The 21,055-nt window shown below is 37.2% G+C and overlaps 1 protein-coding gene across 37 annotated transcripts in view; it reads right to left on the bottom strand.

Moving 5' to 3' along the window:
* Positions 1-7,316: 7,316 nt before the first annotated feature.
* Positions 7,317-21,055, bottom strand: part of MADD (MAP kinase activating death domain) — a 67,941-nt gene continuing 54,202 nt past the window's right edge. For 26 of the 37 annotated variants that reach the window (XM_083840434.1, XM_083840425.1, XM_083840436.1 and 23 more), the window contains 5 exons: positions 20,595-20,667; positions 20,098-20,204; positions 15,350-15,419; positions 10,495-10,541; positions 7,317-8,862 (listed from right to left, as the gene is read on the bottom strand). In XM_083840434.1, the coding sequence (XP_083696560.1) occupies positions 8,755-8,862; positions 10,495-10,541; positions 15,350-15,419; positions 20,098-20,204; positions 20,595-20,667 (405 nt within the window). In that variant the 3' untranslated portion in view covers positions 7,317-8,754. The remainder of the gene's footprint in view (positions 8,863-10,494; positions 10,542-15,349; positions 15,420-20,097; positions 20,205-20,594; positions 20,668-21,055) is intronic. The other 11 variants (XM_083840415.1, XM_083840417.1, XM_083840418.1 and 8 more) reach the window with 1 other exon arrangement.

The raw sequence follows: 21,055 nt of genomic DNA, 5'->3' as shown, positions 1-21,055 counted from the left end.
AGTTGTTATGTACTGTTAGAAGGGCTGAGGAAGGCATTTCCCTTTTTTCCCTTTTCTTTTTTGCAAATTTGCAAGGTATAATCAAGTATAAAAACATTATCAACAAAGACCACAGAATTAAAAAAAAAAAATTACTAACTGCTGTTGTCTAAATGTTACATCTAAATCTGATAAGGAAATACTGTCCTGGCAAAGGCAAGTTTCACTCAGTAGTCTTTGCAGAAGCCATAAAATATAATTAAAGTGTCAAATGCAAGCAAACCTTACCAGAACTCCTCATTTTCTTTACTTAAGTGCAATCCTTTTTTTTTTTTTTACAAGTGCAAATCTTGACTGTTATTCTACAAGAGAAAAAATAAAAGTAAAATGAGTTAATGGCTGACCATCACTTTGTAAAAGTACAATAAAAGGAAAAATAGCATATAAAGGGAAAAAAAATCAAAACCAAAAGTGTACCATGCTTAACTAAAAAAAATAAAAATAAAAAATCCTTCAAGTGCAATTCTAAGATTTAGCAAACTTCTCAGTAACAAAGATTCCATGACTACACCACTTATTTTCTTACTAATTAATCAGATTTTAAAGCACTACCCAAATCTTACTGAAAAAGTATAAAACTGAGCTCCTCTTCAGGCCACTCACAAGCTTAACTTCACGTCTGCGATTTTTTTAATTTATTTTTATTCTCCCTTAAACGCTAGCACCTGACTTTTGGGCAGTGACAGAAGCACGTTCTGAGAAGTACCCCTCAGCGCCCTTCTGGGGAACGGCTGACTGGGCTCTCTTACCACCAGCGGCGGGATGGCAGGGGACTCCCGCCCCATGTGGCAGCCACCCCGCTCCCGGGGCAGCCCGGTTTGTCCCCACCAAGACATGGGGACACGTCCGTAGAGGGGAAAGGGGGAAAAACTCCACGATCCCTCGCAGCCGGGGCCAGACGCGGCGCCGCGAAATGGCGGCGCACCAGCCCTCTCCCTTCCCGCGCCGCGCTGAGGCGAGGCGGCACGAGCCGCGGCCGGGGCCCGCCCGTCCCCTTGCGAAGCTCGAAGCAGGTGGAGCATCGACGTGCTGCTGCCTTCCTCACGCTGAGGTGGCAGTACTAAAGGCAGTCGGATTTAGGGTGTTTTTTGCAAATAAAAACATGTTGTTTAGTTCATGAGTGATATCTGTCATTCCTTAACGCAGTCAGCACTTGACAATGTAAATGCCAACATGCACACATGACAGGGAAAAAGAGAGACGTACGCACAAGTGTACCAAGATCAGAAGATTACCAGGTGGATTTATCACCTTAAAATTAGATCAGTTCTGTCATAGTAATGGGGAATATTTTCTCAACGTTGCTTTTTTGACAGAAGAGAGCCCATTTTTGTCATGCTTGGAGAGCACAAGCAGGTTCAGTGTGACTACACTCCTGTCATAAATCACACGCATGGCATATTTCACATTTTTCCTTCACACGGTAACTTTAAATGGATTTTAAAATAAGTTTCCAGGAGGCCCCTATGGGTCTGAGAGAATATTACCCAGGATTGTAAAGCCTGAACAAAATCATTGCGAATTGAGTGTGGAGGATTAAGGTAAGGGTTGCTAAATTTCATCCCATCCCAATGGAATGTTTAAAAAGGCATAAAATGCCTTACTGGCCTTGAGTATATCTTCCTGTTCCCTCTACAAGAGGGGATAAACTTTATCTGGAACCACGCCGACAGCATGAATAAGAACAGGTACAGGAGTAGGCCTGTTAGTACCTCAGCACTTCTGTTTCCAACCAATTAAAAAAAAAAAAAAAAGCCACAAAACTGGGCTGCCAGCTTGGCTGGTGTTTAATACTGCTACTCTGCAAGAGGCATCAGGAATCTTTACTGATTTTTTTTTCTAAGCTTATTATATGAAATTATTTATAAAAATTAAATTTGACTCATTGAAGATTACAGTGAAATGTCAAGAGGTCAAATGAGAGCAATAAGATGTTGATAAGATGGGAAAAGATGTTTTTGGAAGTTAGAAAAGTCATTTATGTTGCCTTTATCACAGAGTTTCTTTGAAATAAAATCGTTATACATGTTTAGGAGAGACTTTTTGTCACCGTCTTAGAGCTTGTTTAGAAATAAAGCCATTCCCGTCTCCTTACAAATGAATTTTCTAAGAACACTCCGCTGAGATTAAAAATAGCCCCACTGATACCTTTCAAGTGCCCCTCAACCACAGAACTCTATATTAGGGCAACAAAGGCTGACAGGGAGATATCCTTCACTTGTCTTTGAGCAGGGTCCATACAGCAGTCTGCATAAGTAATATATCTTAAAACAGGTTGAACTGGTGAAGGTTTAAAAGAAACAGATAAGAATAGCTTCATTCTTGAGGTCCTTATATGGAAAAAATAGTCTAGCATCTGCTTCTTGTGCTAGGCAGGAGCGTTGACAACAAGCAGCCATAAAAACACAGATAACTATCCAACTAGCTATGAACACATTTCACGTTTAATTCTGTATTGGGACAGCATTACAGAAGGTGAATGATACAAAAAAAAAAGTGACTAATCCATATAAAATATCTGTTGATGGGAAAATTATGGAAATTTATATGCATAAATGTTGGAAAAAATAAGTGGTAAGTGTGCCTCCTTTTTTTCCTTCACCATGGAAAACCACCTGACCTTTATCTTATATTCATTATGGTGTATAAAACAAGTATTAGGAAAATCATACGTAGTTGTAACTGTTTTGCTTGGAAGTATAGACTGTGGGACCCAAATACGTTAGGTCAGGATGTAGATGAAAGTAATTTAACCTTTATGAAGGTTGCATTTGCTTGGTATCTGTCATAATGACAGATAATAATTGCTCCAGTAAACCAGGTCCATTAAAGCATGATCACAAAAAAGATGAATTACTAATATAACTCTCAAATATGACTTTGTTGTTTACCACTAGTTTTCATACATAAAAATCAGAAGAAAAAATAAAAAAGTGAAGAATCCAGGATTTTCTTCTACTTTGGCTCATGTATACATTGCCTTAAAAAAAAAAAAAAAAAGTAGATTTTGACCAGAGAAAAGTCTTCAAAAATTTCTACGTTCAGAATGTATGACACTTCTCTCCTCATCACTGAAAAAATGTTAACAACTTAGACAGTTTTTGAGGTTACAACTCTGTTTTAGACCAATTTATTTGTAATATCAGATGAAATGGTTGAACAGTTTCCAAGACGTATAAGGAAAAGCTGCTGCTGGGAGCCGTAGCTCATCAGCAGAAAATTCCCTCAATAGCACTGTTCCCTCAATAGCACTCTTTAGCACTCCACTGCAAACAGTTTCATTTTAATGCAAAAGGAGTAAGAGCAGACTGAGGCTGAGGGATGACAGATGATGAAAGGAGGGTGACAGAGAGCTTGGTAAGAATGGGAGAGAGGAAAAAGACTGAGTGGAAGTTGGAAGAGGACAGAGAAAGATGAGCAAGAGAGCATAGGCCCGGACTGCTTGTGCAGAGGCTGGAACATGATTTACACACCATGATGGTCAGAGAGGTGAGAAGAACGGATGATAAAACACTAAACAGAGAGAGACATCTGATAAGAAACTGAGAATGAGTGGCTGAAGTGAGTCTAGGCCAAGAAATTAGGTGTGGGGAAACAGTGAGGAATCCAAGAAGGGAAAGTGTAAGAAAAGCAGAGAAACTGTAAGAAAAGGGTAGGAGAGACCACTCTGACACCCAGAATGCTGTGGATAAAGATAGGTGCTCACTGGCATTATTGAGGGAAAATGAAAAGGCAAAAAAGAGTGGAAGAAAAGGAACGGAAATACAGAACCAGAGTTTTCATCTACTTAAAGGAAGCAACTGTTTAGAGCTTTACTTGGTGTTTTTCCTGCCACCGTTTGTTCCTTTTTACGTACTGCTATTTTAGGAGAAGGGGATTTCTATTTCTATATAGGTTCCTAAACCACGTTTATCACTATAGTAACTTGTAAATAGAAGCAACACTACTTGCCCTTGGCTGTTGTATATGTGGTTCTTTCTTTGTAGGACTGCTGTTCTGGAAGAAAATTTGTCAGTGCTAGAACTGCTACTTCTCAGAAGTTTCAAAGCTTTGCACACATGCAACCAGAAAACTACCTTATTACAATTATTATAATTACAATTATACTAAGCACAACTAAACAAAAAATCAACTTACGATTATACTAAGCTTGGTGTAACCGTTGAGCTGTTTTTTATCATATCTGAGCAGAGAATCTGCCTGAAAGAGGTCCTCTCTTGTACTCACCTGCACTCAAACCTCATTCATCACCAGCGTAAAGCTTTCAAACCTTCGGATACAGTGCTGGAAAGAGCAATCGTATACTACTATTATTTAAAGCATCAGCATTTTTCTACTGTTTTATTTCTACTATTTTATTGAATATCAGCACTAGGAACAGTTTTAGGAACTCAAAGCTCTTGCTCACACTGAACATCCTATAAGAACGTTATAAGACAGCGCTGCACAAAAAGCCATTGCAGGTAACAGAGGAAAAATAACCCCACTCAGCTGTTCAGAAATGTCTTGTCCTTGTGAGAAGCAAGGCTGGCTAAAATTGTGAATTCTGGAAGAGTGAGATGCTTTTTGGCATTGCCTTGTGTGGCCACTTTGCATAAAGTGGCTGCTTCTTGCTTCTATTCCCACATCTTTAGGAGCTAGGAGATGTTTTTCACCAGAACTTTGCTTGTCTAAGAGCAGTGACTTGGAGTTCCTAAATACCACTGCTGCAGTGCAGAAGCCATTTTTCTCACAGAAGCAGGAACTCATTTCACAGGCAACTTCTTCTAACTTCAATCCATTTGGCAATCAAGGGGAAGTGGGATCTAAATATTGCTCTCTGTGAGAATTAGATATTAGATGATCTTTAAGGTCCCTTCCTACCCAAACCATTCTATGAAGCTGAGCTTCTATTTTCATTTAGTTCTGAATTCAATGACAACAACAGTCTATGACACAGGGGCGAGTGGCTGGTTTGCTTCCATTCCTTATAAGCAATATTAGCAATTGCTTCCTTATTAGTGATACACTCAGTGGGAACCAAAAGCCCTTCTCTGGCATAAGTAGCATGGCTCTAGAAATATTTTTATATTTAGTATATTTATAACATAAAGGCTCCTAAGATAGCTTAGAATCATAGCCACATTTTCCCGTCCACTCTGATCACTAAGAATTTTAGTTGGAAACTAAATTCTTCATAATTTCCATCTACTAGCGATTTAGCTTTTGAGTGCCCAGAAGAACATTTTATATTTTATCCTACAAGCTCTTCTGTGGTGAAAGTGTCAAAGTAGGAGGGCCAGGTATATCTGAAGCTAGTAATCAGGGTGTAGGAAGTTTTTACAGTGGTTTTCTTGAAGCAATGAACCCCTTCCTCAACATTCAACTTCACGGTTTTTCCAGAGATACCTGTGATCATCACTTAGTAAATACCACCACTGTGACACTGACTGACAGTCACCTTAATCTTTTAAAATTTAGGTCTACTCATGTTAGAAATCAACACTGCATTTACAAACAAAAACAAAGGCACCTTTTTGGAACAACACAGTGAAGATCTGCAATCCCAAAGAAAGATAATTAGGAACTCCAGCTCCACTTAAGATCCACTCCAGAATAACTGCCAGGAAGACCAGTCACAAACATTAGTATTTGCAGAGAACGGTTACTGGTCATTTTGAAAACTCAGGACAAGCAACTGCCTTAAGGTTTAAGGCAAGTTCATCAGTCTTTGTCACATAATTAATGTATTTGCTATTTATGTAAGAGCCTTGGAAATATCACAAGTGTTAAAATAAAAAGGTTGTCAGTTTAAAATATTGTAACGCTAAGTCACGGGCTCCTCCTAGTGGTAAAACTGGTAGGTTAAGACATTTTGTTCCATGAGTATTCCTGCACTATTTATTACTACCTATATTCAGTCTTCCATTTAATTTTGGAAGGCTTAGAAGCCTCTAAGTGCTTATGGCTACTAAGAAATTCTTACCTAAGGATCAAAATAAGTAGGACATGACAAAACACATGCAAATTGCTGTAATTATTATTTTCCTCCAAAGAAAAGTTTACATACCTTTCAACATTTAGGAGTGATGAAGCTAAGGTGGAAAGGATAGAAGACTGCGTTCTGAAAGACTTACACTCTTAGGCCAGTTTTAAATGTGACCTCCAGAGCTGTATTAGATTTCCAGAGAACCGCAATGAGTATTTAGTAATCAAAACACTGTACGGCATGCCTTTATCTCAGATGAACGTGCTACATTCCCTCAGCAGAACACCTGCCAAGCACAATTACACATCATCAAGTACAAGAAAGATTTCATACATTTCAAGAATTTCTTCAGTTGCTCTCACCTGAAGGCCAAAACCCCCATGTCAGCCCATTTGCAGAGTTTGTTACTGATTCTTGCCTGTGAACAGCAACCTCTGCAACTGTTAAGCCACAGCTTTCTGTAACAAAAATGCTATTGAAAGGGGCAGGAGGCAGTTTTTCTTATAAGGCCCTTCTAAGTCTTACTTGGGACCGAAGTTTTTCATCAGTCTATAATGCACGGCTCCAAAAGATTATACTTCATGATTTTCAGTCACACAAAAATACCTCCACACAAAGACAGCTCTTACAGGGGAAAAAGGGTGCTGCAGATAACAATTAAATGCACAGCATCAATTGTTACTTAAAACCTTATTCTTCTCTTTATAGTGGGTTTGAGTGTGTCAATAGGCCTGCTAACATAATATTTAAAATTTTTAAATTAATATTGTCTACCTAAATGGGACCTAGCATTGCAGTTAGTGGAACGTTTATGCAGTCTAACATGATTTCAGTCTTAACTAAAGGATTTCAACTCGTAGCATAGTAAGATAAAGAACACAACATTTGCTAAAAATTCCAGTATTGCCATAAGAAAACTTAAAGTCTCAAAAGATCAAAGAAAACAAGCTAAATTCAAGGTTTGTTAATTTTAGTTTTGCTTTCTTACTAGGCAAGTATGAAAAATCATTTATACTTTGCTTCTATTTGCATGTCCACAAACAATATATCAATAATTCAGATGTGTATGTTATTCCTATGTTTTTCACTTTTTTAATACAAATTACATGGATGTTACGATAGAAGAAAACAATAACAACAAAAATACAAGTTTCAACTGCTGATGTGGAAAGAAATGTAATTTTCTGTACATGGTTTGCTCTTTTTCATTATTTCATGTATGTGTATGTTGTGTTTTGTATATAACTACATTAATTTCAGAGTAAGTTGCATGAATAGAAAAGCTAAAGCACAGGAGGATGAAAACAAGTTGCTGGTTGAATGACATTTTATTTTCACATTCAGACAGCTGTACAGTTTCTATAAATAGATGTGGTACTGTAATATTTACATCTTTTCCTCACCCATTACTAGTTTATTCCATTCAAAATGGTAGAGACCCTGACCAAGCCAAAACAGGGTTATTTCTGGGTTCATTTACTCAGAATCCTACGTCAAAACATACAATACATCAGTATGCATCAGAGCATTTTTCCAGGTATTTTACATGTAACATTATTTTCTCCAGACAGTCTCTCCTCGCAGCATCCTAAGAGCTTTCCATACAAGTGCAGTACATTTCAAGAACAAAATCAGGATGCAAGAAACATTCATGTTCAGTCTACTTTAAATAAGGAATGTGATGGATAATTTTAACTGAAGGAGTTTCATTACGCATTAACCCAGTATTTGCGAGACTCCTTGATATACAAGTACAGATTGAAAAAAAAGCAATAGCTTAAAAATTTTGGAGACCGGATAATCCTTTGAGCTTCTGAGTATGTTCTGTACATTGCTATAGAAATATCTTATATAGGATATAGTTACGAACCCAGAATTACATTGGTTTGACATGTGCTTCTGCCAATAATGTTTTCATATTTTACATTTCCATTTTCTGCCCCCTGCAATTAACTGCTTTTAGTAGTGCAATATGTATCTATTAACTATACTGCTGAGATGTCTACAAGTATTACCTAAACTCCCATCTGAAAATCCACATAATTCATGGGGTGTCAGGGTTTTTCACAATATACTACCTTCAGAGTTTTTCTTTCTCTCTCTTTCTCTCTCCTTTTCCCACTTGAGAAGCAGTCATCTCCACATACGGAGCAATTTAATAGTCAAACTTCAATTGTCACGTGACATTTTAAGACTATAGTAACTAAATTGTTCATCTCTACCAAAAGGGTTTGAAGAACTATGTGAAAAGAACTCCATGTTGGTGGGTACAAATGAACAACACAGAAGGAAAACAATAAAAACGTTACATTTAAACAACATGCAGGACCAGACTGCTTCCACTGTGCACATGAGAGAATTTGAAAGCAGAAGCCTGCAGTTGTAAAGTGATAAATTTGGAACAAGTACCACTAGAAACAAAAAAACACAACTGAACTCAGGCTATGTTAGCCACCTTAAGAAAAAGGGAATTCCAAGGAATGGCCAGAGTAGGTCACTCACAGCTGGATGCTGATGCTCAAAATTGTCTGATGAACAGCTCATATAAAAACTCTGTTAAGGATGAATTAAGGAGGAGACTGAGTAATGAAGTCTTAGATTTTTCTATGGGGAAAGACTTGCAGGGTCATACATAAATAATCAAGTTCTCATAGAAGACAGCAAAGTGAGATCCAGTAACTGCAGTAAAAATGAGAATACTGCAGCACGTCAGTGTGCCGAAGGGTAGGTACTTCCCAATATCATGATCAACTGGAAACTGGCCGAGGTGGTTTGCTTTTGTTTTCTGCCTCTTTCCCACGAATGGCAGCCACGTAAGAGAAGAGACACAGCACGGAGTAACAGATCTCATGAGCCTACGAGAAGTTAGAAATGGAGATAACAAAATTCAGATGATTTAGCATTTTATAAAATCCACTGCACATTTTGTATTCTGTTGTATGCCTTCATGGGACAAATACTCTTGCTACAAACAAAATTTGGAATAAGTGTCTCATGCTACTTTCTAACTGAAATAGAGAAGACAAGCCTTATAACAAACAAAACACCTTGGGGATAAAAGTGTTAGTTGCTTGATAGTATGACTACTCATAATTTTTAAGACTAGTACACTAAGTAAGAAAGTTGGCCAGTGCTTTAGCAAAAACATTCTACATATTTGCTTTTGGCCTGTTGCATGAAGTTAAAAGCATTTTTCTAGGAGGGGTTGAAAAAACTAACGAAAAAAACCTGTAAAACTGAACATCCAATACTATACCTTGACTCAATGAGATGGTAGGATTCCTCCTTATTCACAATGGTAATCTTTTTATGCTCAAAGGTACAAGGACTGGTAATCCCTGTTATCCGTTAATCAAACCTAGTGAATCCATGGCTAACAAAAGTTGGGATTTTTTTTTTAATTTAAATATATATATATATATATATTAAAAAACAACACCCAACATTGCATGTTTCATACAAAAAATATCAAACGTTTTTGTCACTGTCTTAGAGCAGAGGCTTTCACATACCATTAGTAAGATTTACAAATAATGCTTTTAAATGATGACGTCTACTATTACTTAACAGAAAATCCTTGTCTAGCATGCAACTGGCAGCACAATTCAGTGAACGTAAGACAAACTCAGTCTATAACCAAGTTTTAATACTGACTATCCTGGTGATCTGAAAAGTTCTTGTCCTGTATACTGAGGCTTACATTTACCATCTTTGTAAAGGTAACGTGTATGACAGCATGCTTTGTTGTATTATAGGACAAGCTAAAATGCTTCTGTAAATTATCATCGTTTTCATTGAACTGGCTTGTTAAAAAATACAGCTATCTGCTTCTTAAATTACATATATTCTAGGAACATTGTTTATAACACATTTCTTCCTTCTTCAAATATCTTGCTTTTTTTCCCCCTTGAAGGACTGTCAGCTTCCATGCAATTACCAAATGTATACACCACACTACAGAGAAAATAACTGAAGAAATTTCAGTTATGATGATAATCATTGGTGTCCATTTCCTCCTCCTAAGTACATATAAGCTTGATTATTATCTCTTGTCTCACTGCTTACTTTCATGAAGAGAATGGAATTTTTCATAAACTCAGATAGCAACCATTTTACGCCCAGGAATTAGTTTCCTTTTCCATCTGCTCTGTGGATTATGGATTGTGTTCTGCACTGTCTTCAGTTTAACAGTTTCAATAGCATATTGTGCTGAAGTTAAAGATGCAAGCTAGCTGGTTTGGCTTGATCTATTTATTGAAAGAGACCACACTTTCTACATTACCTGCGAGATTCTCTGGTGTCATAGGAAAAAGAATCAACAAGTTCACAAGGGTTTTAATTAAGGGAAGGCAACATAAGAGAAGCTTGTGCTTCACTGCAGTGTTAGCATTGCAAATCCTGCAATCTCAATGCAATTCTTTTCTCCATGTGATAATATAAAGATATATCCTCTAAAGAACTACCAGAAGGCATCACAGTTGACTCACCATTGGCGTCTTGTACTTGTGGCTCACCACTTCTTTAGTTTCAGGAACTAAAACCGGACGGGCAAGAGACAAAACAAAAAGTTCAAAAAACGAGAGGAAAAAGGGAAAGAAATAGCACAATGTTCCCATAGGAAAGGGAAGGGATGCACACAGACAGCAGGTGCAGGAACAGGGCATCTCACTATCCCTCACTTCTAGATACTTTTTCTTTCCTCTTTGCTTACATTACATGTCCTTGGCGATACTGGTAATGTCATAATGAATTACTCAGGTTGGCAAAATATTTCATTGTCTCTGTTTGGAAAATCACAATAGATATTTGATGGTTCTTAAAGACTCTGGCTTTTCTAATAATACTTATTCCTGCTAGCCAGCAACATTAATGGCAAAATATGATTAATGCCTACTGCAATGGAACAAACCAACAATTCCATAGGAGTTTGTCAGTACTTGATTCCCAAAGATTTTACCCTTTAGATGTTTGAAACCTTCCCTGCTGAATAACAAATCTCAAAAGAGCTGTTTGACACTCTGGTAGTAACCTAGTGAAATCCAGAAGAAAAAAAAAAAAAGGAAATTAGGGAGTTTTTTTTTTTTTTTTCTAAACTGGAAGACTGTTTCCCATCTGTATTTCACAAGAGTTTCTCAATATTGTCTTTTTCCTGTTTAGGACGTGTGTGTTTGTTCATTTTAACTTGACATACTGAAAATGTTCTTTGCTTTTGAACAAATTGCCTTAAAATTAAACATGGATTTCAGTTACAGATCCTCGTAAAATACCAGGCTCGACTTGTTTTCCAGATTTTATACAAGAAGAGGATTAGGGCACTGATGAAAAATCTATTATCCAGAAAATTTAATGTTGCTCCCTTGCACTGCCTCAAACTAACAGTAAGAAAGAACATAATATAGCTAAAGAACATAATATAGCTAAAGAAAAATTTGTGTTTTGCTCTAACTGTGAAATGCGTAAAAAAGTGAGCTGTAACCATCCCATCAGTGTGCACTGCATGCGAACTGCGCCTTTAACCTCACACTTGGTCTACAAATATTGTTGTGAACAGATACCATGGGAAATCACCAGGAGAGAACAAAGACCACATTTAAGAACATACGAATGGCAAATTTTAAATGTTAAGATCAGCGTAATAACAAGACCAACTTTGAATACTTCCCTTCCAGAATAGCTGAAATTTGCCATGGGATTTCTGTATCACAACAAAAAAAAATTTAGAAGCAGTACTATAGAAATTATGCAAAACCAAATCATACCAGGTTCATAGAGGAAGGGTAAGTGATTTACTACACACCGTACTAATGACAAGAAAAGAAACAGAGGCAGATGAGTTCAGTATGAGTAACTAAGAAAAATCCACAACAAAGCCTATCCATGCAGATGTCATCTTTTTAACTATATGACACAGCTAAATGTTGGAGAGGGAGACAGATCACGCTCTAGGGGGCCAAAAGTAGGCAGTGCAGACTGGGTTTGGGAAGGTACTCAAAGTACAAACCAGTGCCTACCAATTCTAGTATGTCGTGGTATTGTCATTCCTGAAAAAAAATCTAGTGAAAAGTATAGAGTATGATTTTAAGAAGTAATATAATATTTGTTTGATTTTTCAGTTCTGTTTCCTTGGAAAGACTGCCTGTTACATTAATGACTGAAAACAGGGGAAGTGCACACCCAGGCTGCACTGCCCCAGTGATACCAGTAACTAGAGTTGGGAAGATAAGGAGGTGCACATCCAAGCTACCTTACCCGTTGGCACCAGATGTTCCAAATTAACTCCATGTCACCAGGGGGTAAAGGTGGGAGTGAGGCTGGTGCACAGCCAAATAGGGTAGGATTTTTACAGCTGTGTAAGTCTCACTGCCCACTGAATAACATATAACTGTTCATATACTCTTCAAAAAGCAGGAAGGGAAAGCTGTAAGGACCTTGGGCCACAAGGGAAGGAGAGAAGGGAAACTGTAAAGTCTCGTATCATAACTGAGAGTAGGAAGAGAGGGCACAGGAGAGCACCTAGGCAAGGTACCATCTTTCTCACTTTGCAGTCAGTAAATTGCCTTTTCTTTAAGTACAGTACTCCTTCACAGTCCTTTCAGTGTGGAAAATTCCCCTGAAAGGACTGGGTTAGGAAGAATAAAAAAGTGGGCTTGGATTTACACCCACAGAAGTCAAAGCACTACCCCTGCAGAATACAGAAGGGGAAAAAAAAAAAAAAGCAACCCCACCCAAAACTCAAATTAAGAGATTAGCAGAAGTACTTTTCTTGTAACATTTAAACTTATTCCTAATGCTGTTAAACTAAGTGGATGAAGGGAGTATGTTATTAAGCACCATCCTGCAGCCTTTGGTCCTGTGAATGAAAATATGGCACTACCATAGAATGAGTTCAGGGGACATCACTTTACCTGCTGGAGAATGAAGGTTTTCATAGTAGCCGCGGTGAAGGGGCCACAAGAAAGTAAAGCACAAGTACACAGCAGTAACTCAAATTCCAGAGGGAAGAACCTCACATTTCCTCACCTACTTTAAATCTCCATTTCCTGTTGTGGGCAACAATTCCTGAACTTCTCTTTGCACCCTGCTCTGAAATCACAATTCCAATTTTCATGCTGCCATATAAGTCCAGCATTACACAGACTGACCTTTAATTTCCTGACGTGTCATAGCTACAGTTGGAGCACTTACACTTCACAGAACAAAATAAAATCCTGCACTGAAGTATTTCCCATCAGACTGGAGTACATGTTTGGCACACTCCACCTTTCTAAGAGAAGGCACTACTTCAGTATATTCTCTCTATAGTGAAATCGCATTGCAAGGTTCACAATGTTTAAACACAGCTTTATAACTTCATTTTCAAGAAGGCCATGCAACCTTTTAGTGAACACTATCGATTCACTTTTAAATTAAAATGTTGATTTCTTTTGAACAGGACAGACAGACACGTCTTCTCATCTTTTAACAATCAAAAGAGCAGCCCTCAGATAATCGCTCAGTTCTGCACTACAGGAGAGCTTAGCTTTTCTGCAACATCTGTCTTCCTTTCTTCTGTTTATTAGCTGGATGGGCAAATTGTAAATCTCATTTAGTATCTTTAAAATGGTTCTTGTCTGTGACCTCTATTCTGGGAGTAGGGTATTTTTATTTTATAAGTTATTTTTCAGCTTTTGCTTGTAGCATCCACCTCCCAATTTTGTTTCTCTTACTTCTGAAAAATACCCTTCCATAAGTTCCTTATCATATATCTAGATTTTACAGTAGCTCCTTAATTTTTCTGTAAAACAACGTTTTTTTTTTCCTTATGGTTATTATTTAGGGGCTAGAAGTTGTATCACAGAGTCATCAACAGAAGTTGATTGGGAATACCTAAAACAAACACTGTCTTTCTTCTTGTGCAATTTAAATAAATTTTAAAGAACACTTAGAGTTAAGATAGAACTTTGGGTCTCCAAAAATGACCCGAGATTCATTTCTGATCCAATCTCTTTTCTTGGAAAAGCTGAAGCCATGGTTTGAGCTAATTTTATGGCTTCTGAACTCTCGTAATTGTAAAATCCATCAATAAAGTTTTACCACCTTAAGCAGCTTCTATCAAAAGTAAAATCAATCATGTCCATTAGGGTAAAAACATGATACTAAAGGAATATGCAACCATATAATGCAGACATCATCAATCATTTAAACTATCAGAAAATTTTCTAGTGCTTAAATTCATTAATCTGATCATTTGAACCATGCACATTTTCAGACAAGGGGAAAAACTGTTCACAGTTTGAAATTCCAAAATTCTGTGAGATTAGATTCATTTATGGCAAAAAACAAGCAAACATTAATTGTCAGAAAGGTTTTATAATTTGAATACCTTATAATTTTGTATCACCAAAAGGAGACAACACATTATTCAGGATGAAGACATTAATTCCAGCACTCTCACACTAAATTTCTTTTACATCGTAAGAGAGAATCCATCAGTAAGAACCTTCTATTCACAGCACCAAAGAACAATCAGTCTTGGTAAACAGAGCTCCAAATACAGATTTTGATTAACAGCCAAAGTATGCAAAACTGTAAATTGTATCGCAGATAGGTGGAAGAATAAATCAATAAAGGTCTGGGGAGTATTTCAAGAGAAGCGTATGTATGGATAATTATTATGGAGAGCTGCATCTAAAGTCACTCTTTCTTTTTTTCGGACCACTATGTAAGTATAGACTGACTGACACTAACACTGAATAGAAACCCAGAACTTTCCCCAAACTAGACTGTAGGCAGATTATAGATAATGGCAATAACTCGCCTAAATGACACAAATTCTCTACTATCCTTAATCTTTACCACTCTTTGCTAGTTATGCTCTGAAACAAAAGCCACACACAGTCTAATGTGCAACCTTACAAAAGATGATCTAAACCAAAAATTAAACTCCACACAAAGTGAAGGAGAAACTTTTAGCAATGCTTTTTTTGTAATGAAAGCACAGTATTGAGAAAGATCAACTGCAAGTCTTGCTTAAAAAAGACGATTTCCCAGAATCAGAAAAAGGAACATACCAAAGAAAAATCTTATACAGATCAAAGATTAACTGCTGTTTTGTTTGCTTCACAAAACTCAGAACATCTTCTTTGTCTATTAACAAAGAATACCTAGGCCACAAATCTTAATATGATGAAAATCAACACACAAATTTTTACATTGTCACTCATCTCCCTGTTAGGCAACTTCTAAGTGCAATCTACATTCTTCTTCTATTTCTGAAACTGCAGTGTAACTCTGAATCTGAAGATTGGAAATTTGAGTTACTGCCATGTGAGTACAGACCTAATATCAAAATAATGTAATTACCAAATTCCTCCAGGACAAAGACTCCTCGCACAGTATTGCACTTTTTAATGTGATTCAGCTCTATGAAAACCTACAAAAACAGGAGAAAAATAACACAAAATTAGTAAGTTTTTAAAAAATAAAAACAATAAAACCCAAAATTAAACAAAAACATCACCATAGCAGATACAACCTGAAGTGTTGTAGCATACACTACCAGTTCATTTACAGTTTAATATATAAATAAAGGGTGAAATAAATATTCAAAAGACAAACTTGCCACAATGCTAGAAATCAACAAATAACTTAAAAGTGCTAAGAAGCGAAGACAGCAGAAGATGAAGTACCTTCCGCTCCTTGCAGGAGGAGAAAGCATGGAAGAGAAACGAAGGAGTTAGTAACTCTGACATATCCAACAATGCTACCCCTTCAGGCACTCAAATGAGTTATTGCAAAAAAAAGAATACCAACACACCTGAAATACAACAGAAGAGGGGGACGAGAAAAAAGCCAGCTCCCAAATTTGACATCATTTGTAGCCTCTGATCCATCCCAGTTTCTGCCCCTCCATGCATCCTCCTCCGGCACAGAGGGCAGGTTATAGACACTACACCTCCCACCCTGACACTGGCCCTCCTGACCTATCCAGTAATCAAATTTAATCCAATGAGAAATTACTAATCTCCCTCCTCCCTGACAGCCTTGCACCATTTAAGATTTTACTGCTGTTTATGATATTTAACCTGCTTACTTGCTCTTGAAACTGTCTCCTTTAAAAGTCAGCATCAGTGTTCTGCTTTAAGCAGCATGGGAGCATTTGGGCCCTTCTCTATCATACGCTCACTTCACAAATGGCCACTGTCAGCTGGGCAGTCACTTAGAAAACAAACCTGCTTTTAACTCATATTTTTTTTTTTACAAACATGAACCCCAAAAGAAAAAAAAAAAGGAACTACAAAACTAAGTTTTCCAGCTTAGAACCTAAACAACAAGATTGCATGAATAAACAAGTTCTGAGCATATTAAGTTTGTTCAATATCCAATATGTTTCACAATATAAAACAGTCCCTTCTCGTATGCACAGTTCCAAAAGGATCAGCAAATACACAGACAAAAGAAACTGTAGAAAGTGCCATAAAGAATCAAATCCACACATCAGATTCTAATACATTTGCTTTTTCAAGGCAACAGAAACACCAAGACTAACATTGCACTAACACTCAGAGTGAGTCTATTTCCAGTACCTTAAAGACGCACTTACGGGACTATATTACAATAGCCTGGACTGACACTTTCAGTTCCTACATGCTTATGAAGCCATAACTTTAGGACCTCATTTAAAAAGTTACTAGATACACTACGTTGTCTTGGGAAAAAAGGAAAGGAAATCGCTGCAACACTTCTGAATCCAATAGTAACAAAACACATGTAGCCCTAGATGATATACTACCCAGGAAAAGCAAAGGAAGTCAACACCAGAAAGCTCACCAGAAACCTTTTTTTTTCTTTAAGGAACAGGCTTATTTGTATCAATAGAAGTCAGTAAACGTGATCATCACCATATATTTGAGACAAGTCAGGTTGATTTTCAAGTTATTTTTACTATCAGAGAACTAACAAATAGTCCAAGGATGTTTTTTGATCAGTATCAAAAACTAAACTTCTGATGTACCTAAACAGAAAATCTGAAGCTTGCCTTCTATTTATATTGACACACTCAAGGAAAGGAGAACTAATCCTATTTTTTTTTGCTTTTGTCAGTTTTCACCCTTGTCTTTATCAGTTCAGTCGGTCAAAAACATTTTTTGAGGGATGGCAATAAAGAAAACCAGACATAACAAAACACGTTCTTTATTGTACTTGGTTTACTCTTTCTGTAATATTTTCTGTGAAGATGCTTTTGCTAGTAATCAAAATTCAAAAATTAAATAGAAAGGCTCAGGTGAAACACTGGCTGTTTTGTTTGGTAACAGTAAAGTTGGATGAAAGACTTGACTACCCTAGATTGTCATAATGTGAGCATAACATTAGGGAGTGCGGCATAAGGAGTTATGGGCCATATCAGAATTTATTTGTCAAAATTATATTAAGTTACCAATTTTCAGAAGACATATCAGTTGATAGGCAATTTGTCACTACTTTAAGGGACAGAGATGCTCTTCTCTCAGTCAGAAAACAAAAAAGCGTGTAAATGAAATAAGAGTTACTCACCCTGGGGAAAATGGTTCTTCAAGACAGAGCATTCAGTGTGGATCCTACTGTAAGCGGGCATATGCCTGCTACATATTAAACTTCCATTTATTTTTGACACAGACAAATTCTTAACGGGGACAGTTACCCAATATTATAATTTGTAGATTTAAACTTGGAATTTTGTGAATAGCCTGCCAATGTCACAGGTACACCTGATTCCTCCTTATTACAGAAGGACTTCCTCTGACTTGCTAGGCACAGATAGACTTCAACATTTTTTTCTTCTTAAACTTATGTGCACTGGCAGTATGGTGAGACAATTTGTGAATGCTAAAGACAGCTATCATGCGTCAGTAATAGGTTGGCCCACCATGCATCTAAGACATTTCCAGAGGAATTCATATGAAGCAGTGCTAATGTACACAAGCTACAGATCAAGAGACTTAAAAAATAGTTTCATGAAATCCAGCACCATTCTAACACTGAAACTAATTGTATTATTTCTATGACTTCCAACCAAGCGGAGCAACAGAAAACCCTTCTTTTTCCAAGCTGTCTTGCCAAAAAAGAGTACTTGGAAAGAAGGCTAAAAACAGGGCCTGGATATGGAGTAAAGAAAGGAAGACAGAGTTGTGTCTGATGAGGTCCTGTAGCCATTGGTTGGTCAGTTTCAACAGTTTTCAACAAAGAGAAATAGCTATAGGTTCCTGGTTTTAATCATATATGTCCATATTCTGAAACTAACTGCCTTAGGGAGCAATCCGTTTCATTTATATGAAAAATGAAAAGGACAGTTTATCTAAAACAGCAGACTTTTTATTAAACCAATCTGATTGATGAGTATTAGAATAAGAATGCAAGCATCCTTTAGCTCCAAAGATGATGGAATTGAAAAGGATATTTCTGTATGGTGCAACTAGTAAGAGTACTTTACATAAATGCTACAGTTGTGTATTCTTTACAGACCCTCAACTGGCAGACTTTTGATGTCTACCTAGACACTCCATTTTGATACGGAGGAAAACCAGGATGCATCTTACATACTCAATGCCCTTGCCAGTTGACAATATAAATCTAATAGACTCAGGAGTTCAACATATTCAATATCCATCCTAAATAATGGGAACTCATCTGGCTGCAGCCTCATTGGAAAGTGGAGGAAGAGACGGCATAATTTTACAGGTGGGGAAGACAGCTGGCATATTTCATGGGTCTCATCTGTCCATTTGCACAGACCATCCTTCAGAAAAGATGTACTGATTTTCATCACTGACAGCAAATTAGAACAACATTCACTATCAGAAAGGACATGATAAAGCTAATACTCTAGGAGTGCTGCTGGTAACACAGGACTCATTGACTGTAATGCTAAATTCAACCATTAATGGTCCCTTCAGTCCCATAGTAAGAATCAGCACTAGGTTTCCCTAAGGTTTCATTCCAATCTTTCAGTAAAAAAAAAAAAAAAGTCATAGAGGTAGACTGTTTCATCACAGAGCACGTTTGAAATACTACAACAGTAGGTCAGCTGTAGTCCAAGTTCTACCCTGGTAATAAGAAGAAAATTTAAGGAGGTTCACAACACTCCAGTCCTTATACTGGCATATATGAACATGATGATGCTGTGATCTTGAGAGAAGTATTAAATAAAGATTCTGAGATGCACGTGCACTTCCAGTGGGGTCTACACTGATGTTTACTCAAAGAAGAACAAAGCTTGTGTGGAGAGAAAAGTCTAGTCAAGAGGAAAGGAAAGGAAAAAACACTCCACAGAGGACTGACAGAAGCTTTTGTTACTTACACACACACACGCACTCTTTTTCTCCTAAAAAAGGATTCTATTGTCTAGCACAGCATGCATTTAATATCATATGCAAAACAAAAAAACACAAAGCAAAATAAAAAACAAGGATCAAAGGAAGCAACAGAAACAACATCCACAAAAATGAAGAAATGGCAATTCTAGTTGTGTTTCCTCTATGCCTACAAAATCTGCTCTTTGGAGGGAAAAATGAACCAATAATTCATTCTTATTTTTGTGAATTACAGCAACAGCCACTTTCTCATTCTATTTTCATACTAAATTCTACAGATTCCTCATTTTTTAAAACGAGACAGACTACATATAACATAGGTCACCTTTTCCATCTGCAATATTCAAACACTATCTCTAAGGCTGACAGTTTATGCCACCAGGATATGTTCACGATGTGATGCATTATGGCAGTTTAGATTACCAGTGATCAATTTTTCTCTCCCTTGATATCCCACTACCATTTGCTTTGTGCTTACACAATTCTGACCACCAGAAACAGGAACCTGAAACCTGTATCAATTTTTTTTTTTCCCAGTTCATTACAGTTCTCCTGGGGATCTCATTTCAGTGTGTTTTTATATATATGTAAAAATGTGCATGTGTGCTTTTGTGTAAATATACACGTGCACTTTTTACTCCCATCAACTCCCATCACACTATCCCTTGTTCTTGCTGATACCCTGGCAAGAGGAAACACAGATGCAGGTGTGCTGCAAAAAGCTTCATGCTCACATAGTCATCTTATCTATTTCCCTCATACCTGACTGTGCATAAATTTCAGGTTAATTCCTTCCAGTGTGACCTGCAGAAGACCTCCTTCACCAGTTTTCATATCCTGCACAGGAAACTCACCACCCAACTCAGGGCCTGTGATATGTTAAGAAAGAAAAAGAAACAAACAAACACACACACACACACAACAGAGAGAGGGTGGGATGGGAAAAGGGGAAGAAAAGAAGAAACAGAAAGCAGTCAGCCAAGTCATGATATATTCAAATATTTTCAAGTTCTGATTTTACTGGTAGTTACTCCACTTTAAATACGACACTATACAGGTGTTTTGCTTTTGCTTGGATCTAGAGTGAGATACATGGGGGCAAGCTAATGATAACATTATGTGCTGTGTACATACAGTTGGATGTACAAAGCTATTCTCAAATTTCCAACTAAAGGCCCTTATGTTTAAAGAAATTAATAACAAAGCCTGGATGACTGCAGATTAAACAACAAATATTCCCAACAAGTAAGATCTTGTACCTGGTTTAATGCTTTGCTGTCTTGCTGCTGCTCGCTCCATGCTGTCTTTTACACAGTAGTATAATTCCCGACACTAACATATAAAAAGAGTAAAACAATGTTATTTTCCCACATTACAAAGGAAGCGAATAGCAAGATTCTACAAAAAGAACAAGCCTCATGTGGTGCACAACAGCAAAACCCTGTAAAAATTCAACCACAGCTAATTACTATATTGCATTTATATTTTTTTCTTAAGTTGACAGGGAAACTACTTCACAGCTAAATTGCCCAAGCTATAGTGAATAGTTCATGCCATGGCACATGCTCATGAAAAATATAACCAAGTTGACTCATTTTCCTAGTGCAGAAAAAGCTTAAAAACAGTATCACAATCCCTCCCCTTTCTCTTCACATTCAGAAATCAATGTTACTGGTAATGCTCATATGAATTATCTATTCATTATTTATGTCAATTTCCT

Source organism: Anser anser (assembly GCF_964211835.1).
Source record: "Anser anser genome assembly, chromosome: 5".
NCBI lineage: Eukaryota > Metazoa > Chordata > Aves > Anseriformes > Anatidae > Anser > Anser anser.
The sequence above is the reverse complement of the archived record's forward strand: the minus strand, read 5'-3'. Positions and strand labels throughout refer to the sequence as shown.